General features: G+C 41.4%; 1 protein-coding gene across 1 annotated transcript in view; it reads left to right on the top strand.

Annotated features, from left to right (window-relative positions):
- The first annotated feature begins 12,608 nt into the window (after nucleotides 1–12,608).
- LOC109889611 (terminal nucleotidyltransferase 4B-like) overlaps nucleotides 12,609–24,820 on the top strand; it is a 50,046-nt gene continuing 37,834 nt past the window's right edge. The window contains exon 1 of the mRNA XM_020481173.2: nucleotides 12,609–13,502. Coding sequence (XP_020336762.1) covers nucleotides 12,922–13,502 — 581 coding nt within the window. The 5' untranslated portion in view covers nucleotides 12,609–12,921. The remainder of the gene's footprint in view (nucleotides 13,503–24,820) is intronic.

Genomic DNA, 24,820 nt, shown 5'->3' with positions numbered 1-24,820 from the left:
TTCATTTGCAGTAAAAAAAAAAATTAGGTTTGTAGTTGTTTATGAATACTTTTCCATGTTGATTTGGTTTCCTTTTGTTGGCAGTCAATCTTTTTAAGGGAATTGTTAATCAGTTTAGTGTTTTGATAATTTGTCAAAAACACTGTTATTAAGCTATCTAAGATCCAGTTAGCACAAACTGTTGATGAGCCACAGGAAGCAGTCATGGAGGCCTCTGAACAACTGGTCATGTTGGGTTCAATGCGATACATTTGGACATTGGAGGAGAGGGATGCCCTGGTGGAGTCAGCCACAAAGTTCTACTTAGAAAGCAGGCTCCGGGATGTTCTTGAGCCGTGAGTTTCCATATATCTAAGGAATATCATAAGCTGAGTTAAATTCTTCAGGGCAAATTCATTATGTGGCTTTTTAAAAAACTTTATAGATTCAAAGAGGGTCTGGAGTGTCTAGGTCTCCTGCCTTATATGAATAGACACTCAGGCCTCTTCAGAGAGGTTTTCATCTACACTGAGCCTCTTTTGGCCAAAGACAAAGCTTCTCTCTGCAAAGCAGAGCTCTCCCCACCTGGTACCAATCAAAAAGCAATAGAGAGCAGAATCGTATGTTTCTGAAGGGACTGGCTGCTGGAGGTGGAAAGTTAGATGCAAAACCATGATCATTAAAGTTACACGGCCCACGTCAAAATGTATCACCTAATCACTCTCACAGCTGTGGGACAGCATTTTATAGCCTTGTTCTTTCATGGCCCCCCTAAGAACGTAATAGATCAATTAAATCCCTAACTACTTTCACTTAGAGTATTGTGTTCTCCAATAAGTGTTAATTATGGACTATAATGCCCCCCGTTATTTTTTCAGAGGGGAACGCATACAATTTATTACCCCTGGAGGAGGCTCCGGCCATTCCTAGGCTGGAATTCCCAGTGGAGCCAAAGCTACAGTTCTTACACAAACAAGAGAATGAGGCTGCCAGGATCTTCCCGGAAGTAAATACATGCAGCATTGTTTTAAGGCTGCCAATACACCCTAGTAAAGTTCGGAATACTGCAGCCAATGTTAATTGGTGATGTGTCCCAAGAGGATTGATATATTATGAAAGTTTCAGACAGGATCGGCCATCAGCAAAAGAAAGTTGTTTAGCGAAGGTTTTCAAAAACATTACAACCAACCAGAATCGGTTGGACACAGTAATACATAATGCAGCTTTAATATTTTAATAAATGTATGATTTCTTAGTAGAGTGGGTAAACGGAGCATTATGCTAAGTAGTTAAGTCATGTATGTCAACTGACTATAATGTTACAATATGTGCAATGTTACCATAAATAAATCTTACAGTAAATATGGACAACATTTCATTTACATGTGTTACAGCAATAAAATACACTGTAGTTGGAACATAGGTTGTGGTGCAGCAAGTTGATGAGGAAAGTGGAGGTGTACTGGTGGGACTTTGAGTGAAGTGACTGAGGGCAGAAATGGATATCAGGGTGCCCAGGAACTTGAAGCTGCTGTTCATCTCTATGTCAATGTACAGTAGATGGGAGAATGGTCAAGTCTCACCATCTACTTTGTTTTGCTTAGGCTGAGGCTGTTGTCCTATCACCATTATGTCAGATCCCACAGCACCTTCATGTACTCGTGATCAGGTGGTACCATGGTATTGTCGTCAGCATGTTTAGGTGTTGCGTCCATTCTGGGGATACACATTCTTGTGATAATGTAAAAACTGTAATTCGTTTTACAGGGTTTACACCCAGAGGCCTGAGTCTGCTAACCAGTTTGTGGGTCAGGATGGTGTTGAAGGCAGAGCTATAAAAGAAACCACGCTCTGGTAAAAATGCATAATTGACAAATGTGTTGGGACAATAGGCAAACTGGAGTTGGGCAAGTACATTTTTGCTGCCATGTGCAACACAATATCTATTGTTCCAGTTTTTAAAATCAATATCGACTGGGCTGCAGTGAAGATGGTAAGAAGCTTTGATATCATGGGGACCTAACTTCTAACGTCCTTTCCTGGTACACCCACACAGACACCGCTGTCAAAAATGCCAACCAGCGGCTCTCCATCCTACGGTGGCTGAAGACGTTTTGCCTGACGTCAAACATTAACAAGAGTGTCGGATTGAAGTGTCTGGAAAAAATTTAAACAGAACCATAAGACCAGATCCCTTTTTTAAAATCTTTACTGGCGCAGTGGTTTTTAAATCATTCCTAATTGTAGTCACTTTCAATTAATTTATTGACTCCAAGAACAGTAGATTGTTTGCAGTTCATTACATTAACACACAACTGACATTAAACGTTGCTTGACAATAGATTGGGATACATGTTTTAATAGCATTGGATATTTGATTGGGCTTAATGTTGCATACCTTGCCGTGTTGCGCATTCCAACCAGGTCAGAATCACCAGAATTAACTGTGATACTTGATGAATCATGTCTTCTCTACTGCTTTATCAGCCTCTCCCTTGCCCACTCCAAGCTCCTCTTCATGGCTCCCTTCTGCAAGACACAATTGTGTGAAAATAAAGCAGAAGGAACCCTATTCCTTTGTAGCAGTACTATATAGTACTGGGTATATGCCTGAAGTTGTTATTTTACCCTAATAGGCATTGATGGAATGTAAATATTCAAAAACCGAAGTGAACGTCCACATTAAAGTCTATTCTGTTCGAAAACGGATATGTTGTAGATGTTAGCAAAGGTTTTACAAGGTTGTCACTGGACAAATTTGTTTTATGTGAGCTTTTCAGTGTCTTCATGCTAATCGTGAGCTAGCGCAGCTAACGCTAGCATTGAAATGACAGCCAGTCAGGCTGAAGAAGTTGCCTACCTTCAGCTGTTGTTTTGCTTAAATACAAGGTTTTGGGCTAAAAACGTAACTCAAAAACATGCCCTTCAATGCTGGCCGATAAGTCACATTTAGGTATCTTGTCTTCATTTAGTCTATGATAAAGCAAAATAGAGACAACATAGTACAAAAATCAACAACTACCAGGATTATGAGTAGGGTGTTTTTGGAGTATCTCTGTTGTCTAATCTATATATGCCTGGCCCTGCATTCAAGCAACAATCTTGCTAGCATGTAATTTACCTCGATAGTGTTAACATAGTCCAATGTGTTCCCATGGCTGTTGTAGTTGATGTTTTTTCATCAGAGCTTTTAATAAAACACAAGATGGCGCGGTTCACTGCGGTTAGCAGTATGGCCGGGCAGAGGTTGAGGCCAACTATAATATAATATGGCCGGGGTTCGAGGCTACCTACGTTAGCTAAATTAGCTAGCCAGTATCTGATTTAGTTTATGCTAAGCACGGCTGATCCTGGTGCTTGATTGTTAGCTGAATTTTATAGCCAGTGATGAGAAACAGATCTTTCCACTGAAAACTAGCTGATAAACATTATGATTCAGTAACAACAATTTTCAAAGACAAAATCATTATCTTGTGAAGGTTCATATCTGCTAGCAGTGGAAAAGGAAGTTCCTTCAAACTGTGAAATCTGGTTGAAAGGAGGACCTAGGGAAATTGGATGGTAAAAGAACATTAAAGAACGGCTAAATTAGCATGTGTCTGTGTATATTTCGCAGCTGTAGGTGTTAATTTGACATGTGCAGGACCGCTTGCAGACGTTTATTTAGCACATGCAAGCACATTTGCACGAGCTTAATTTAGCGAGTGAAGACGCTAATTTAACGCGTGCACGTGTTCATTTAGTGCCTGCACCTGCTTACTTTACATAAGTAGCGTTAAAAAATATTGTTTTGACCACGTGCTTTATGACCCAAACAGCGTTCCATAGACTGCTGCAACTGGTGGTACATGACTCCAGGATTTTTGTATTCGACCCGGACTCCTGTGTTTCCCAAAACATGCTGAAACGAATGCGCACACACGTACCTCATTATTGCATATTCATACTAGGAATAATACATGTGTTTTCTAGAGAGGACTTGCATGTGCATGATGCTGCCCATTTGCTTATCAACTTATAAAAAGGCATATTTGATTTGATTACATATGTATAAACTAGAATATTTCAGTGACATTTCTGCTGTGCGAAGCCTTGACAGCTCCCCTGGTTTTAGGCATCGCACTCTCTTCGTTGATAGGCATATTCTTTGACGATAGCTTGTGTAATTTAAATATCCTAAAACCAGAGAGGAAGAGGCGAAGTAAACAGGTAAGTTAAGTGTTATAATAATTAACACTGTACATTTTTTAGAAAAAATAAATGAAAGACAAAACAAGAACCCTGTCTAACATGAATAAATTAGACTAATTCAATCCCTTCGACAGGCGTTTAGGCCGATGTCAAAATGCAATTTAAAAAACAACAGTAGCACCAATTACACATTTACAAAAATTGCAGGGTTAACTCATGCCCATTCACAGAGACAGCGGAACAATGTTTTCACAGTTGGGTGCAGAAAAAAAGTTCCAAACAACCAGTTGACTGGTTTTAAAGAAATAAAAAACTGTGAAAACAATCAAACATATTTCTCATAAGATTTCAGTTTGCCTTCAAGAAAAGGTTCCTGGAGTATCCTTTAGGCGTTCTTCAAATTGAAACGGTGGGGGTACCCCTATAAGTTCTTTGAAGAACCCTTTTTAATGGATCCTCATATAACCTTTTGAAGAAAATTTGAGTAATTGTTTTACATACCCCACCAGCCCAGTTATTATTATTATTATTATTCATTATAATATGCATAATAATAACTACAACACAATCCTCTAGTTCTCAGTGTTTGTTATGATTTTAGTAGCAAAGTCCAATGGGTATATCCTCTGGCGTGTTGATGTTCTCCGTATCCATAGCCAGAATGATTTTGCAGCGAATGGTGATCGAGCAAGATTCCTGTTATATTCATCAGAGGTGTAGGTATATGCCTCCTTGTCTGTATACCTGAGGCAGACACAAAAGTGAGCATTTTTGGCACAAAAAAAATACCGATAACCGATATTTAAAAACATAAGCATTCTAGTACAGTTAAATAGTTAACACACCCACATGGACGCAGCAGTCTAAGGCACTGCATCTCAGTGCAAGAGGCGTCCCTACAGTCCCTGGTTCAAATCCAGGCTGTATCACATCCGGCAGTGATTGGGAGTCCCATAGGGCGGCGCACAATTGGCCCAGCGTCGTCTGGGTTTGGCTGGGGTAGGCTATCATTGTAAATAAGAATTTGTTCTTAACTGACTTGCCTAGTTAAATAAAGGTTACACACACACACACTCACACACACTCTCTGGCGGCTCAGGACAGACGGGAGACTCTGCGGGCTCAGGACAGACGGGAGACTCTGCGGGCTCAGGACAGACGGGAGACTCTGGCGGCTCAGGACAGACGGGAGACTCTGGCGGCTCAGGACAGACGGGAGACTCTGGCGGCTCAGGACAGATGGGAGACTCTGGCGGCTCAGGACAGACGGGAGACTCTGGCGGCTCAGGACAGATGGGAGACTCTGGCGGCTCAGGACAGACGGGAGACTCTGGCGGCTCAGGACAGACGGGAGACTCTGGCGGCTCAGGACAGATGGGAGACTCTGGCGGCTCAGGACAGACGGGAGACTCTGGCGGCTCAGGACAGACGGGAGACTCTGGCGGCTCAGGACAGACGGGAGACTCTGGCGGCTCAGGACAGACGGGAGACTCTGGTGGTGCTGAGCAGGAGAAAGGCTCTGGCGGCGCTGAGCAGGAGAAAGGCTCTGGCAGCGCTGGACAGACGGGAGACTCTGGCAGTGTTGGAGAGGAGGAAGGCTCTGGCAGCGCTGGACAGGCGGGAGCACCTGTAGGGAGAAGACGGAGAGACAGCCTGGTGCGGGGGGCTTCCACCGGAGGGCTGGTGCGTGGAGGTGGCACCGGATAGACCGGACCGTGCAGGCACACTAGAGCTCTTGAGCACCAAGCCTGCCCAACCTTACCTGGTTGAATGCTCCCCGTAGCCAGGCCAGTGCGGCGAGGTGGAATAGCCCGCACTGGGCTGTGCTGGCGAACCGGGGACACCATGCATAAGGCTGGTGCCATGTATGCCGGCCCGAGGAGACACACTGGAGACCAGATGCGCAGAGCCGACTTCATGGCACCGGGCTCGATGCCAACTTTAGCCCGGCCGATACGAGGAGCTAGGATATAGTGCACCGGGCTAAGCACGCGTACTGGGGACACCGTGTGCTCCACCGCATAACACGGTGCCTCACTAGTACAACGCCCTCTCTCCACGGTAAGCACGGGGAGTTGGCGCAGGTCTCCTACCTGACTTCGCCACAATCCCCGTGTGCAAGACATTTTTGGGGCTGCCTCTCGGGCTTCCTTGCCAGCCGTGTTCCCTCGTATTGCTGGCTCGTCCCTCCGGCTGCCTCTGCTCTCCTAGCTGCTGTTCTCATGGGAGGCGATCCCTTCCAGCCAGGATCTCCTCCCATGTGTAGCAACCCTTGCCGTCCAAAACGTCCTCCCATGTCCAGGAGTCTTGACATCGCTGCTGCTGCTCCCCATTACCACGCTGCTTGGTCCTTTTGTGGTGGTTGTTTCTGTAAAGGTTTTCATCGGGAGAAAGAAAGGAGGACCAAGCGCAGTGTGGGAAGTGTTCATGATGATTTTAATAAAAGAAAGCACTGAACACTGAATCAAAACAAAAACGATGACGTGTATTTACAAAACCGAAACAGTACCTTGTGGCCCAAACACTCACACGGAAACAAACACCCACAAACCAAAAGTGAAAACCAGGCTACCTAAGTATGATTCTCAATCAGGGCCAACAATTGACAGCTGCCTCTGATTGAGAACCATACTAGGCCGAACTCAAAAACCAACATAGAACAACAAACATAGACTGCCACAACCAACTCACGCCCTGACCATACTAAAACAAAGACAAAAACAAAGGAACTAAGGTCAGAACGTGACAGCTGTGCTGTTTTGTTGTTCATTTGTTCAGTCGTTTCATTCTCAACCAGGATCTCTATGGAACGCCATTTGGGTCTTTGCATGTCAAAAAATATACTATTTAACACTATTGGAAGTGTCAAATAACACTATTTGGTGTGTCAAATAACACTATTTGGTGTGTCAAAAAATCTTGTTGATCAATCAGGACATGAATATAGCTAACTATATAGCTAGGTGTAATCATCTAAAATAGCCCTTATTTATAAGACAGTTCTTATTTGATTAATGGTGGTCGGACCCATCTATGTGAAGCTAGCCACAATAAGGATTAGCCACAATAATGGACTTTGCAGTTAGCCTTTAAAATAAAAGTATGGAATAATTCTACTATTTGTATTCATTTGCATCATTGTCAATGACATACTTTGATATTGAAGGCAAACCACAAATTCCACTATTGTGCCTAATCTTTATTGTGGGTAGATTCACAACACATAACCCGGTCCGGTCTTGCCTCACTCGCCAGATGACGCTAGCTGGCTGCTTATTCGTGTTAGATTTGGGCAACAGGGTTAAGTAGCTGGCTAGCTTTTTATTTTCATGAACTGAAGTTAAATTTCAATAGGTGAACAATAAGTGGCAACCTAGCAAATACTTTCTCACAAGGATTCCGAAATCATTGCTAAGAATAATTAAAATGACTGCAGTTCCTACTGGTCATTGTTTTCAGGCTGGTTATATTGGTACTAGCTAGGTACCAAGCTAAAGCTAGCTACCCCAGAAGTTGCGGTCGAACAAATTATGCTTTATTATCAATGCGTTATTGTAAACACATAGTTCGTGGCTGGTGTTTGCATGTTTTCAGACTTTTTTTGTACAGCTTTGACAGTGGTACTGTATCTTTTTTGACACCCAAAGACCCAAACGGCGTTCCATAGTATGTATGTTGTGAAGCTATTACTGTGTAACTCCGGTAGGGCAACATCTGAAAAATAGCGCACTTGGTAGTGTGTACCGTTGCTCGACCAGTCGGTGACAGCCAGCATCACCCGCGACAGAAAACGGTTGATTGTCAAGGGCAATGAATTCCATTATCTTGGCTTTGATGGATTTTGCCTATGAGTTGTCTCGCTGAAAATGTGTTACTTTTTCAAAAGACTGCTTGACTTGTTGACTGCTCGATGCTGGGTTTTGCACATCGACGTTAAACTAGACATCATCAGCATTTTTAGCTAATTTCGGCCGATTCAGATATGTTCACCGATATATCGTACATCCCTAGTTCAGATATCTGCATGCAATACAGCTAGCCTTCAACATATTCTTATAGCCTACATATTCTTACCCGTTGATATCTGTTGAATTGTGTCCATTTTCTGTTTTAGAACGATGGGCACAAATATGAAAATATAGGTGTATCATAGTAAACAATATACATTTAGATTTAGGAAAAACCTGATATTGAAGAGATCTTTACATTTTTCAGTTAAGTGTCTGCACCTGTTGTCCTTTCAAGATGTGTCTGTACTTGCACTGTGTGAAGCATTTATTTGGGCTGCAATCTGAGGTGCAGTTAACTCTAATGACTGTATCCTCTGCAACAGAGGTAACTCAGGGTGTTCCTTTCCTGTGGCTGTCCTCATGAGAGCCAGTTTCATCATAGCGCTTGATGGTTTTTGCGACTGCACTTGAAGGAACTTGCCAAATTCTTGACATTTTCTGCATTTACTGACCTTCATGCCTTGACCTTTTCACACATACCAACAAATGGGTGTAATTATTCTACAGTGGTCTCTGCTGCGTACACCACTGTAGAATGTGGTTAGAACTTCAAGTTTCGGTTGATGCAACAATCAGCAATTGAGCTGCCCACACTTCTCTCACAGAAACATTTTGCACAAACACGGTCCTTACAAAGTTATGTCCAGAATGTGACCAGTTTATTTTTGGATGCAATGTTCAGACATTCACAGAAGTAGCTACAGCATAACACAATCATCCAACCTGGAAAATGTATGGCTACATTTGTCCTAGTGCTAACGGAGAAAAAAATTGACATAACAAGTGGTCATAACTTTCGTCTGACAGAAACTACAATATGAATTAGCTAATAGCAATTACTATTTATAATTAATCACATCATGGGTGAGCTCACCATTGATGTAAATAATTGAGTAAAACACTTTCTAGAAATCGAAAGTAATCCGACGATGGGTAGTTTGTGCGTGCCGCCATGTTTGTTTTTTCGCATAAACCAAAGATAAGAGGAGACAAGATGAGTTTTGTCTGTTTATAGTATGCATGTATAGTATGCATGTTGAATGGGGTGTGTCTTCTAAGATCATTCACTTCCCTTCATTCACTTCCGGAAGTTTACCCGAAAGATGAGTGAACCATTCCTTCAACTCATTATAACATCTTTGGTCTGACAGATCTTTGGTCTGACAGCTGGCAAATAGCATAGCATTATCTCAGTACAACCTAAAAAAGTATTTTACACACATCATAGGTGTCCATTACAATCTATGCAATAATCACGATGCATTATTTGTCACCAGTACTTGAAAACATGTGAATAAAACTGTAAATACATTATGCTACATACATACATACTGTATACGCCTACAGTAGAAATGACAACACAATATACAGAAAATAAGGAACTTACTGTGATAGGAACGCACACATGTCCAAAGTTATTATTTGTAAGGAAAACAACAAGGAGGGCAATGCGAGCGCCAGCCAGAACATTTTCCAATTTGTGCAAGACTGCAAATGTCTGCAAACATGATCTGCGCAAACATTGGTGAAGTGCGTGGGCTCTCCTCGAAGAGAGAAGTTTGTCCTGCTCAGTAAAGCCTCGAACATAAAATTGTCCGCAACATTGAAATGGGCTACTTCTATGTGAATTAATGAGGAGGCGGAACAAACCTTAATTAAAACTGTTAGAAAATACAACTTGTTAGAAAATATTTTGAAATTGACAAGTTGAAACACAGTTTATAGATAATTAGCAGGCAGCGCGTGTTAACTGTCCTGTTGCGTAATAATCACATTTTGGAACAGTGAGTGCATTCTGACATCACGTGCATAAAACAACTCACGCTGGGGTGACCGTTAGATATATTTGGAATTCACATATGAAAAGGTCAAAGTAGGGCTATCTTCTGTATATCACCCCTATCTTGTCACAACACAACTGATTGGCTCAAATGCATTAAGAAGGAAATAAATTCCACAAATTAATTTTTAACAAGGCACACCTGTTAATTGAAATGCATTCCTGGTGATTTCCTCATGAAGCTGGTTGAGAGAATGCCAAGAGTGTGCAAAGCTGTCATCAAGGCAAAGGGAAGAATATAACATATATTTTGATTTGTTTAACACCTTTTTGGTTACTACATGATTCCATATGTGTTATTTCATAGTTTTGATGTATTCACTATTATTATACAATGTAGAAGAAAAAAAAAATGAGTGAGTAGGTATATCCAAACTTTTGACTGGTACTGTACATAAATACAGTCTACTATCAATGAAGAGGGCACACGCAGCAAAAACAATGCAACAAAACCGGGCCATTAGCTCGAGCTTGACAAGCCCTACTGTCTGGTAACGGTATGGGAAGTAGCTACCTTTTAGCCAATATCAGGGTGACAGTCACGGTAAGCACACGCATAAAACACATGAAGCAACAGTAGATCTATCACCAATACTTTTAATAAAAAATAAAGAATGGCCAGTTTTATAACTGAAAATGTACACTTATTTGTGTAAAACTAAGTGAGATAGGACTCAGACTCATCCTCTGGCTTAAAAACATAAGTTCAAACTCTCCCAGTATCGTAGCTCAATTGTGGTAAGAAACGGAAGAAATAAAAACCTCAATCAAAACCGTCTAACTATAGCAGAACGCACCCACTTTACATTCAACACGCCCACTACTTTCCCTAAGATCTTTATAAACTAAACCAAGATAGGCCACAGCCAGTCGTTTCAAATTTGAAGAAAATAGTCATAGTTGGCAGAACAAGCAAGGAGGTAGGCAGAGCCAAGCACGAGCTAGCGAGATCCTATTGGCGCGTTCTAGCATATATTTTCATATTTCCGTTAGGGAACGCCTACTCTGTGAGACGCGAGTGTGCTGTCTAGCTCCCGCCTATCCTTTCTTTGGATTGGTGGATACTTCTCATTATTGTATCTTGATTTTAATATTCGATGAGGGTTGTTATTTAACTAGGAAAGTCAGTTAAGAACAAATTCTTTACAATGACGGCCTACTGGGGTTAACTGCCTTGTTCAGGGGCAGAATGACAGATTTGTAACTTGTCAGCTCAGGGATTCGATCCAGCAACCTTTCGGTTACAGGCCCAACGCACTAGGCTACATGTCGCCCCCTTTTTCAGGAAAAACCTTCTCAAACTTCAGTAGCACTGATAAACTTAAACTTTTTCCTATTTTCTACAGATCAACCTTTTGGCTTCAATCACTATGCCTACCTTCACATTTGCTTTGATACCATAGTATCAGGGACCCAATACTCATCCCACTCTATATCTATAAACTCAGACTACCAATCGATCAAAGATTTATCTTTGCAGCTCTCACATTGAAGAGGAAGTTACCACTATAGATACTGATCTAAAATAATTTTGCATGTTACTACCTCACGGTGAAGGTTAGGATTTTTGGAGGTAATCTGATTGGAGGTAATCTGATCTGTGTCTAAAGACCTATTCGCACGGGACGAGTATTACTAAATAATTTTGGTTATGTAATTATAAACCCAGAATGTCCGTTATTCCAGAGCACGATTCGGGCGGGACTATTTTTTTCCAAACTGCCACCTCTAATTCTTTCTCTTTTTTCAATAAATTGACAGTTCTGTCTGAATCCTGGAGGTTCCATCAGCCTTCAGATGTGAGCCAAACAGCGCACTTGCACTTGATATGCATTTTTAGGCTATGGATGAGAAAGCGAACATGTCATTTCCAAACGTTTAGCTCAGTTGTATGCTGCTTTGCGATCTATTAACAGCAAGGGTTGCATTAAATAGACGCAATATTTGTTTATGATGTATTTGGCTATGTTCAATTCATTCGCACAAAACGTATTTACAAAAGCATTCACTGTGAAAGTTGATACATGTACTATAGGCAAGTTGATACATGTACTTCATATATATACTACATTCAGCACGTCGTTTAATTTATCGAATCAGTTACTGTTTTCTTACTCAAACCTCGAGCAACATCTGTCAAACTCAGACATTTCTCAGGGATGTCGATTCGCACGGGGCAAGTATTATCAGAGGACTTTGGAGTTTGCAAAAAAAAAAACAGTAGTATATTCTGGCTGGAATTGTTACTCTCCTGCCATGTAAAAATGACTGACATGGCAGATTTGAACGGCACTAAAATTACAGAAAATTACAGTACGTTACCCCAATAAAACGAATCCCGTCCGAATATGGCTTTAAAGCTGGGCAACTACTCCAAGTAGTGGAGAAATGAAGTGGTTAATAGTCAGCCAAAACAGATAGCAATAAATACTTGTGGAAATATTCAATAACGTCGAATATAAGATAAAACATCAATGTCTGTCTATTTTGTTCATATTTTGTTCATATTTTAAGCAGATGGATTGTTTCCCAGCAGCCAGAGTGATTTAATTTGTCAAGCTCCGTGACTTCGGAAACACCCCTCTCCGCCCACCTCCAGTCTACTGTCCCGAGAGTGGAGTTTGCGCAATGTTATCAGCTCCGCCATTGACGGAGTCGCTGGAGAAAATTGCACATAGCCTGTCGCGTTTGTTCTTAGTAAGTATTCGACGTCTAGATCATGTATTCTCACAACTGAATTTAGTGTCGTTAATACATACGGTTGTTTACATCTACATGATTCGATTTGCATAAACTGTACGGCAGAAGTTGTCAAGCCTCCTGCATCATTAGCTAGCTTACGCACACCTAGCCAGCAGCGAGCGTGTCGTGCACGGCTGCGTCGCCCGTGTGCTCCACTCCATGGATCCAAGAATCGCCTGGTTTCAGCCAGAACAGCTCGGCCCTGCCAATAGCGCGTGGATGAATATTTGGGAAACGACACAAGGTCTGGGCAATTTGAGTTTGAGTAATCATAACAACCACGGCTCTGCTGTGTGGAACACGCCCACCACCAAGACGAGCCCTAGTACAACGGTATCCGTGAACTGGGGCACGGGCAACGTGATTCAGAACGGAGTCCCCGACGCTGTCACGAGCAGCAGTGAGACGAGGATGCAAGGGACGATAAATCCAAAAGGCGATAATGAAATAGAACATAAATTCGACCTATTGGAAGCAAATATCAACCAGCATCCTGCGGGGAGGGGTAGTAGTGGACCTTGGGTAGTGGGTGGCACTGCGTTCGGTAGCTGGAGAGAACGAGAGAGAGAATGTGGACTTGGGAACAGACGGAGAAGAGACAACCGAGCGAGCACTTTCGGATTTAACCGCAGTTTATTGAGTATTGGCAGTAACTCTGCAGTGGACGACGCTGGGTGCCGTGGAGTTGGTTACACAGGCACGCCTTGGAAAACCAGGAACTACTCTGCAGGGATTTTGGGGTAAGGAAGGATGCCTGGGGCAGCAGAACTCCTCTACACACACGTGTCATGTTTGAACTGGCAGGATGTCAATGTATTACAGATAACACAGGGAGGGACATTGGTGTGTGTGTGTTGCCAATAAGTTATAGCCACCTGATAAGTTGATCTACATGAGGAGATTTCTCACACAGAATGATCACATATTGCCTTGTCTTTTCTAGCTCGTCAGTGATAAAGATGACTTTCGCTGAACATCATATGTACTATTCAGCAGCAGTTGTTTAAAATATGTGAAGTCTTATAAGACTCATGCAAACACACATTTGGGATCATGTGAGTTGAAAGAGTAGGGGTCCACATTAGAGTAGACCGCTATTATTATCCTCAGTTTTGTTTCCTTCCTCAGAACATGACCAGGTAGATCTGAACTGGCACCACACAAGGCTAGCTCAGCTCTGTTACATTCCAATGACTCATCTGGTTCAGACTCCACAAACTCCTTCCTACTTGACATACTGAGAAGTTTGTGGTACAAGTGTTTTTCATTGAGAAGCGTGCATTTCTAAATTTTCTGTTTATGATTTTATAATAGTATATGCTCCTTGAATTATGGATATTTCATCGCTATCCTATATAGTTTCAGAATCAGAAGTAGGTCCTACACCTGAAACTATTCAAATGGCTAGGGGCCCGTTCTATGAGCTTTTCAGTTAATCCCACCACTGATCTGAGACCTGAACATGTAGAAATGAAACCATCCTTTTCATTTTAATCTTATCTCCTCTGCTGTATTAATAGCCTAGCGCAGGGGTCTCCAACAGTATCAGTAGCTCACAGCACACCTATGAGTAGCTTACCAAACAATTATGTTCCACTGCAAACTGTCATAAACAAATCTCACAAGTATCAGACCCCGCAAGTTCCCAGCTACTTACTAATCAATGTAACACTGACATTATCCAGGGCTTGACATTCACTTTTTTTTTTTTGCCTTTGGGCAAGTAGGACTGATTCTTTACTTGTCTGAAAGCTCAAGTCGCTTGTCGCTCACCCCCCCCCCCCCCCCCCAAAAAATGTGACACTTTTTTTGTTGTTTTTGTACGATGCAAGGAACCACTGTACAAAATAACCTTAATTATTGTCACTGGTATTGACAATGGGAGGTTGCTGACCTCCCATGTATCATATCTTCTGCTGTTGTGGCCTTGAGCAAGGCACTTAACCCGCCCATCAGTGTAGTATTTAAATTTGTGGGGAACTGATTCAAAACCATGTGGTCTGTCAACCCTCCATTTGGAGAGCTACTATCCAACCCTGCTCAAACACACTAGTCAGCTTATCAAGGTCCAGTTGATTGCCAGATTATTATTATAATTTTTTTACAATGTGATGTTACCCCCAATCGTTCTCCTTAATGCTGAGAGCTAAACTGAGATGCATCATATCCCATTTTTACAGTCGGACTCACGACCTTCCAATCTCAGGGCAGACACTCTAACCACAAGGCCACTGAGATGGTCAGTTAGGCTATTCTAATAATATATATTTTTACTTTGTCAGAATTACATGGCCAGTATTGAGTAGAGGAGAATCTGAGCCAATTTTGAGTGCTGCCCTAAATGCACCACCATCAAGCAGCTTAGGGAAGAGATCCTCTGTCTGTTAGCTCAGCTGCGAAAAAGGATAACATGGTTCTGAGTAAACCTCTGTAACCCAGGCAAATCGAATCTCAGTTTTAAATGCCTCCTATAGCAAAGCTGTTGCTGAGTCTGGCGGTGTTGCTCTGTCCCAATCCAACGGACAGATGTAAAAGCTCAACTCCGCAGCCCACAGGAGACTGGACACTCGCAAGGCGTAGAGGATTGGGGAGGCAGTCTGGGCACACTTTCATCTATACGAAAGACCTGATCCATCTATCTAACAGCTTTGCCCCTCTTGAGACGGACCTACCAGCCCCAGGAGTCTGCAGGGATCCTGGGTGTATACTAACAGCCGGCAGGTGCCCGGTGGCACCCTCCCTAACAGCCACCACAGTTCAGCAGATCGCTTCCCCATCAGATTCCATCAACACCATTATTGTGGGCAGCTCGACGGTGAGATTTTGGCCTGCTTACGATCTGTGGACTGACCAAGGTCCACTGTCACCCAGGAGCCTGTGTCCATGACAACAACCCCTGCCCACGGTTCTGGCCAACTACTCCAATATTGACACCATTGTCACTCACACAGGTTTGAACTCCTTTTTTTTTAGGCGATCTGAGAAACATTTTCCAAACACCCTCGCTAGCACAGGGAAGATAATAATTCTCTATGGCCCCCTCCCGTGTTGCCGAAGGGGTTCGTAACTTTTCAGCTGACTCTTTGCCCTGAACGAGTACACGAAGAAACTTTCTAATGACAGGAATGTTTATTTTTGTGACAACTTTGATTTGCTGTGGGAGCAACAAGCACTTTTTAAAAGGGACAAGATTCGCCCTAACCGCAGCGGTTCATGATTATTTCCAGCAACATCGCAAACTGTTTTGAGACTGACGGACAGGGTCTATTAGTCCTCCAGTTCGCCCTGTCAGAAATAAGCAACAGAGAACTTGGAAAGCCTATCAACTCCTGTTAAAATGGCACTATGGTTATTGTGAGTAACCTAATTTTATGTTCCTTTTAACTTTGCCTTCTAGTGAGTTTATACAAACTGTCATCTCCTACCACTCTGAAAGATAAGACTGTCAGAAAACATGGTTGTAACGTTAATAAGTTATTCCAACCAATCCCCCCTACCCAGACAACAGCTTTTCATACTCTATCAGAAAAGGGAATAAGGGGGGGGGGGGGGCAACCTCTATTTTTTTTAACTAATGCTCTCAGCTGTAAGACCATTTGTTTGGCGACTTTGGGTCTTTTGAGCATCATGCTGTACTGTTTAAATTTCAGGCACCCGTGCTTGCCATAACCCCGTATAGGCCACCAAAACACAGTGGTGTAAAACTACTTAAGTAGAAATACTTTAAAGTACTACCTTAAGTAGTTGTTTTGGGTACTTTTATATTTTTGACAACTTTTACTTCACTACATTCCTTAAGAAAATATTGTACTTTTTACTCCATACATTTTTCTTGACACCCAAAGTATTCGTTTCATTTTGAATGCTTAGCACGACAGGAAATGGTCCAATTCACGCACTTATCAGCAGAACATCCCTGGTCATCCCTACTGCCTCTGATCTGGTGGACTCGTTAAATAAACACCCATGCTTTGTTTGTAAATCATGTCTGAATGTTGGAGTGTGCCCTTGCTATCCACAAATTTAAGAAATAGCATATAGTGCCGTCTGGTTTGCATAATATAAGGAATTTGAAAATATTTTTATTTCTACTTTTGATACTTATGTCAATTTTAGCGATTTACATTTACTTTTGATACTTAAGTATATTAAACCAAATACATTTAAAACTTTTACTGAATTAGTATTTTACTGGGTGACTTACTTGAGCCGTTTACTATTAAGATATCTTTACTTTTACTGAAGTATGACAATTGGGTACTTTTTCTACCACTCCCAAAACACTGCCCCACTTTCTTTACTGATTTTAACTGAACTATTGTCTTTGAGAACTATGATAAAATAACTGTTGGGTGCATTTAATATTCATGTTGACCAAGATACTGACTCCATAGCCATTTAATTTCTGAATCTTTTGAGCTCTATGGACTTTATCCAGCATGTTACTGGGCCCACCCATAAATGCGGCCATACTCTGGACCTGGTTATTACCAAAGGGCTTTCTATTGACGTATCCTCTATTGTTGATGTTGCTTTATCTGATCACCACTGTGTATTCTTTTACTACCTCGTTGCCTATTGCACAGGGTAATACTGAACGCATTATTAAGAAATGCTATCTTACCTGTGAAGTTGCTACAGAATTTATTACCACCACCTATTCTGCCTTTATCTTGTGATGATTTAGTTGATCACTTTAATTGCAAAATAAGGGCAACTTGGCATATAACAAGGCAATTTAGAAATGCCAGACGGGCTCATTTTTATAACTTGCTCACTATTTATCAGAATAATCAGATAGTGCTCTTCTGGACCATTGATGGCTTGATAAATCCTACCCCCGCAAATCTTTGAACTTTCCTCCACATCTAAAAGTAATGAGTTTGTGCCATATTACAGAGATAACTAACATTAGGCTGGGTATCAGTCAAGCAAGACCCGGTGAGAATTTTGATATGTGTCCTAGGCTACCACGCAAAGGGACTATGGATTTATTTTCCCTGGTTGGCACAGACATGCACTGGAAAGTGATATCACAACTTAATTAAGCCTTCCACCTGCCTTCTTGAGGCTATCCCCACCACCTTCTTCATATCTGAAGAAGTGCAAGCTATTGTTAATCACTAACTGTTCACAGGCACTTTCCCCACTGCACTAAACTGCTGTGGTGAAACCCCTTCTGAAAAAAAGTAATCTAGATTCTTCAGATTTTTAGCAAATTTTCAGCCAATTTCCAACCTTCCATTATTAAGCAAAAATCTGGAGAAACGTGTTAAGTCCCAACTTTATTTTAGAAAAATTCCAATCTGTTTTTTGTAACTCCCACAGCACAGTGAAAGCCTTAGTTAATGTGATTTTAGCTGTTTGGCATCTGTGTTGGCTCTATCTAGTTAGCCCCGTACAGTGCATTCAGAAAGTAGTCAGACCCTTGCTCTTTTTCCACATTTTGTTACATTACAGCCTTATTCTAAAATGGATTAAGCTGTTTTTACCTCACAATATACACACAATACACCATAATGACTAAGCAAAAACAGGTTTTTGAAATGTTTGCAAATGTATTAAAAATAAAAAATCCTCTCAAATTTACATAAGTAATCATTATAGACCCTTTACTATGAGACTTGAAATTGAGCTCCAGTGCCTCCTGTTTCCATTGATCATCCTTGATGTTTCTACAACTTGATTGGAGTCCACCTGTGGTAAATTCAATTGATTGAACATGATTTGGAAGGCACACACCTGTCTATATAAAGGTCCCACAGTTGACAGTGCATATCAGAGCAAAAACCAAGGAATTGTCCGTAGAGCTCAGAAACAAGATTGTGTCGAGGCACAGATCTGGGGAAAGGTACCAAAAAATGTGTGCAGCATTGAAGGTCCTCAAACACATAGTGGCCTCCATCATTCTTAAATGAAAGAAGTTTGTAACCACCAAGACACTTCCTAGAGCTGGCAGCCAGGCCAAACTGAGCAATCGGGAGAAGGTCCTTGGTCAGAAAGGTGACCAAGAAACTGATGGTCACTCTGACAGAGCTCCATAGATCCTCTGTAGATATGGGAGAACTTCCAGAAGGACAACTATCTCTGCAGCACTCCACCAATCAGGCCTTCATGGTAGAGTGGCCAGATGGAAGCCATTCCTCAGTAAAAGTCACCTAAAGACTCTCAGACCATGAAAAATACGATTCTCTGGTCTGATGAAACCAAGACTGAAGTCTTTGGCCTGAATGTCAAGCAAAACATCTGGAGGAAACCTGGCACCATCCCTACGGTGAAGCAAGGTGATGGCAGCATCATGCTGTGGGGGAATGTTTTTCAGTGGCAAGGACTGGGAAACTAGTCAGGATCGAGGGAAAGATGAACGGAGCAAAGTACAGAGATCCTTGATGAAAACCTGCTCCAGAGTGCTCAGGACCTCAGATTGGGGCGCAGGTTCACCTTCCAACAGGACAACAACCCTAAGCACACAGCCAAGACAACACAGGAGTGGCGTCAGGACAAGTCTCTGAATGTCCTTTCGTGGCCCAGCCAGAGCCCGGACTTGAACTCGATCGAACATCTCTGATGAGACCTGAAAATAGCGATGCAGCAATGCTCCCCATTCAACCTGACAGAGCTTGAGAACATCTGCAGAGAATAGAAACTCTCCAAATACAGGTGTGCTAAGCTTGTAGCGTCATACCCAAGGACACTCAAGGCTGTAATCGCTGCCAAAAGTGCTTCAACAAAGTATTGAGTAAAGGGTCAATGGAAAGGCTCTCAATACCTACAGTTGAAGTCAGAAGTTTACATACACTTAGGTTGCAGTCAGTAAAACTAGTTTTTCAACCACTTCACAAATTTCTTGTTAAAACTATAGCTTTGGCAAGGTGGTTAGGACATCTACATTGTGCATGACCCAAGTAATTTTTCCAACAATTGTTTACAGACAGTGATTTATAAATGAAAAAATCTATCACAATTCCAGTGGGTCAGAAGTTTACACTAAGTTGACTGTGCCTTTAAACAGCTTGGAACATTACAGGAAATTGTCATGGCTTTAGAAGCTTCTGATAGGCTAATTGACATCATTTGAGTCAATTGGCGGTGTACCTGTGGATGTATTTCAAGGCCTACCTTCAAACTCAGTGCCTCTTCTTGACATCATGGGAAAATCAAAAGAAATCAGCCAAGACCTCAGATAAAAAATTATAGTCCTCCACAAGTCTGGTTCATCCTTGGGAGCAATTTTCAAATGCCTGAAGGTACCATGTTCATCTGTAGAAACAATAGTACGCAAGTATAAACACCATGGGACCACGCAGCCATCATACCGCTCAGGAAAGAGACGCATTCTGTCTTCTAGAGATGAACGTACTTTGGTGCGAAAAGTGCAATCTATATCCACAGTAAAACTAGACCTATGTTGACAACCTGAAAGGCCGTTCAGCAAGGAAGAAGCCACTGCTCCAAAACTGCCATTAAAAAAGCAAGACTACGGTTTGCAACTGCACATGGGACAAAAATCGTACTTTTTGGAGAAATGCCCTCCGTTCTGATTAAAGAAAAAATAGAACTTTTTGGCCATAACGAGCATCGTTATCGTTAAAGGGGGGAGGCTTGCAAGCCGAACAACACCATCCCAACCATGAAGCACGGTGTGGCAGCATCATGTTGTGGGGTTGCTTTGCTGCAGGAGGGACTGGTACACTACACAAACTAGATCAATAGAACATGAGGAAGGAAAATGATGTGGGGCTGTATTGAAGCAACATCTCAAGACATCAGTCAGGAAGTTAAAGTTTGTCCATTTGGAAGACCATTTGCAACCAATGACCACAAACCTACTTCCAAAGTTGTGGCAAAATGGCTTAAGGACAACAAAGTCAAGGTATTGGAGTGGCCATCACAAAGCCCTGACCTCAATCCTATAGAAAATTTGTGAGCAGAACTGAAAAAGCGTGTACAAGCAAGGTTTCCTACAAACCTGACTCAGTTACAAAAGCTCTGTCAGGAGGAATGGGGCAAAATTCACCCAACGTATTGTGGGAAGCTATTGGAAGGCAACCCAAAACGTTTGACCCAAGTGAAACAATTTAAATGCAATGCTACCAAATACTAATTGAGTGTATGTAAACGTCTGACCCACTGGGATTGTGATGAAAGAAATAAAAGCTGAAATAAATAATTCTCTCTTCTATTATTCTGACATTTCACATTCTTAAAATTAAGTGGTGATCCTAACTGACCTAAGACAGGGAATTTGTAGTAGGATTAAATGTCAGGAATGTGAAACTGAGTTTAAATGTAATTTACTAAGGTGTATGTAAACTTCTGACTTAAACTATGTTTAAGGTATTACTGTTTTTATTTTAATAAATGATCAATAAATTCGTAACCTGTTTTTCTTTGTCATTATAGGGTCTAGTGTGTAGATGAATAAAAATTAAAAAATCTTTCAATGTAACCTTTGTTTAACTAGGAAAGTCAGTTAAGAACAAATTCTTATTCACAATGACAGCATAAGAACTGTGGGTTAGCTGCCTTGTTCATGGGCACAACAGATATTGATGATATTGCTAGTTCATCTAGCTTGTCCTGCGTTGCATATAATCGATGCGGTGCCTGTTAATTTTTCATTGAATCACAGCCTACTTCACCAAACGGTTGATTTAACAAGCGCATTCGCGGAAAAAGCAATTCGTTGCACCTAACCATAAACATCAATGCTTTTCTTAAAATGAATACACAAGTATATATTTTTAAACCTGCATATTTAGTTAATATTGCCTGCTAACTTACATTTTTTTAAACTAGGGAAATTGTGTCACTTCTCGTGCATGCATGCAGAGTCTGGGTATATGCAGCAGTTTGGGCCGCCTGGCTCGACGCGAACTGTGTGAAGACCATTTCTTCCTAACAAATACCATAATTAATTTGCACATTGTACATAATTATGACATAACATTGAAGGTTGTACAATGTAACAGCAATATTTTGACTTAGGGATGCCACCCGTTTTGATAAAATACGGAACGGTTCCATATTTCACTGAAAGAATAAACATTTTGTTTTTGAAATTATAGTTTCCGGATTTGACCATATTAATGACCTAACATGATGACCAGACCGGACACGTCGCAAAATAAATGTAGAAATCCTTGTTATTCAATTATTGCACCCACACTGCCCACGCGCGACAACGTATGTCTGCGACGCCAAGGGCTAAAATAGAACTCATTCCTATTTCTGACGCAGACCGCGCTGCACGTCCTACCTCTCCCATCTCCTCATTGGTGGGTACCCGTTTATAGAAACGGGTTCCCACATGCCATCTCCTCATTGGTTATACCCACGTGGGTGAATGACTAACTGTTTTGCCGGTAGTCATAGTAATACAATGAAAGTTTAGATGCGATCACCATATAAGTTAAACAATGAAAACACCTGGAAGGAGGAGAGATGACTAGAAACGATTCGGTTGGCCGTTTTATGTGTGGATTAATTGTCGGAGTAGAGGTCCTTGTGCATTTCAGGTAAAATAACAACTCAATGTTTATATCCCAGGACAAATTAGCTAGCAACAGCAAGCTAGCTAAATAGGACAAATTAACTTTAGCTAGCAGGTGCAAGCTAATATTACGATCTAAATTGCCATACATGTTTAATGCTTTTCGACCTGTCCCCAAATAATGTCATTGGTTCAGAGTTTGTTTTTGATATTTTAACCTGTGTATCGTGATCGCGTTTGGTGTGGGGGGGTCAAAATAAATGTATGCACGATAGCGCACGCAGCCGGTTTTGGTTCCGTGTAAGTCTCTCGTATTTCTGTGTTTATTATAATTGTCTATGATTTGATAGATTAGTCTGACTGAGCGGTGGTAGGCAGCAGCGGGCTCGTAAGCATTCATTCAAACAGCACTTTCGTACATTTGCCAGCAGCTCCTTGCTGTGCTTCAAGCATTGCCCTGTTTATGACTTCAAGCCTATTAACTCCTGAGATTAGGCTGGCAATACTAAAGTACCTATTAGAACATCCAGTAGTCAAAGGTATATGAAATACAAATGGTATAGAGAGAAATAATCCTATAATAACTACAACCTAAAACTTCTTACCTGGGAATATTGAAGACTGTTAAAAGGAACCACCAGCTTTCATATTTCCTGAGCAAGGAACTTAAACGTTAGCTTTTTTACATGGCACATATTGCACTTTTACTTCTCCAACACTTTGTTTTTGCATTATTTAAACCAAATTGAACACGTTTCATTATTTATTTGAGACTAAATTGATGTATTATATTAAGTTAAAATAAGTGTTCATTCAGTATTGTAATTGTCATTATTACAAATATGTGTGTGTGTGTGTGTGTGTGTGTATGTGAAAATTGGCCGTTTTTTAAATGTATTTTTAATACATTTTTATCGGTATCGGATTTTTTTGGTCTACCAATAATTGCCGTTAAAGTCATAATCGGTCGACCTCTAGTATGTATGTCTCTCTGGGTTTATCTGCTCTTTCCTTGCTGTGTCCGGTCCTCTCCTTCCTGCCTACGTCTCCGTCTGGTGCAAGCTGCAGTCACTTTATGACCAACTTCTCCATCTTGTAGCCTTGAATGTCAAAGTGTTTCTCCTGATGGCATCTTTTGAATAATAGAAAAAAAAGTAGTTACAACAATTACTCCAATTTTGACTTCACACAAACATCCTTGGAATCACAATCTAGACCTGAAATGGGAAGCACATCAACTCAAAAACCAACGAGGTTTTAAAATTCAAAACTGCGTTTAACAGATCAAGAGATATACAGTGGGGCAAAAAAGTATTTCGTCAGCCACCAATTGTGCAAGTTCTCCCACTTAAAAAGACGAGAGGCCTGTAATTTTCATCATAGGTACACTTCAACTATGACAGACAAAATGAATTTTCGCCATTTTGAATTTAATGAATTTATTTGCAAATTATGGTGGAAAATAAGTATTATGTGCCTATTGTAGCGCCACCGTGTGTTCAATCTGAATGTGCTTGCATGTGTTAAATCTTGACGGGGTTTGGAACTTGTACAAAGTTTGGTTACAATACAACAGGGTTTGATTTTGTATGCGTTTTATGTTCCAGACCACGCCCACATGAATGTTTATTGGTCAGTTTTGACATACTAGCATGGAAAATATTGAGTTGAAAGACCTTGGTCAAGTTTCATCCAGATCGGCCCTGTGATTCCGGAAGAGATGTCATTTAAGTGTTTTTCAAATTCAAAATGGCGGAAAATCCATCATGGCATACTTTGAGGGTCCGTGAGGCACATTTGTTCCTTGTGAGAACAGGGACCGATGCACAGAATTTCAGGACTCTAGGTCGGGGATGGGCAACGGGCGGCCCATGGGCCACAAAGGCCTCGGATCAATTTCCCTCTGAAAATAATTGTTCTCTGTGATCTATTGTCAGGCTATGTTATAATAGTATCCTAATTCTATGGTCAGGCCACTCTCTCACACCATTCTCTTGTCTTGTGTCCCCTTGCCCAGTATTCATGGATAAAGCTCTCAGGTGATAAACGTATGGTCCGTGCCATTCAGAATCCTTTGGACTTCCCTACCCCATTGAAGTTGACATTTTAAAATGGTTAGGGTTATGATTTAGGGTAGGGATGTCCCAAGGATTCCAGATAGCACTGACCATAAACATGTAGGAGCTATGGATGCAAGGACTGGCTAACCATTATATACAAATGATAGTTTTAACCATGTTTTCAGATAAACAGGTTTATGTTTGGTTCTGATGGGGAAGAACAGTTCAACTAAGCTCAACATAACTTATCTTCTTCAAGAATCTTGAACAGTTTTCACATTTGAGATTGACTCCTTCACTGTCCAGCTCAGGGTGCTAGCCTTCGGATTCACATTTTGAGTATTTTTGGCGCACGGTGGTGGAAGGTAGAGAGAGTCAGAGAGGCTGAGGGTGGAGAGACAGTCTACTGGTAGGAAGACAAACAAGAAGACATGTATTGTAGAGCACATCACTTTACCTGGGGTTCAAGTGATGAAGGCGGTCAGCTGGAAACACTCGTCATTCA

Source organism: Oncorhynchus kisutch, linkage group LG4 (genome assembly GCF_002021735.2).
Source record: "Oncorhynchus kisutch isolate 150728-3 linkage group LG4, Okis_V2, whole genome shotgun sequence".
In the NCBI taxonomy this organism is placed as follows: Eukaryota; Metazoa; Chordata; class Actinopteri; order Salmoniformes; family Salmonidae; genus Oncorhynchus; species Oncorhynchus kisutch.
Note: the sequence above shows the minus strand (reverse complement) of the source record. Positions and strands in the feature narration are given on the sequence as shown.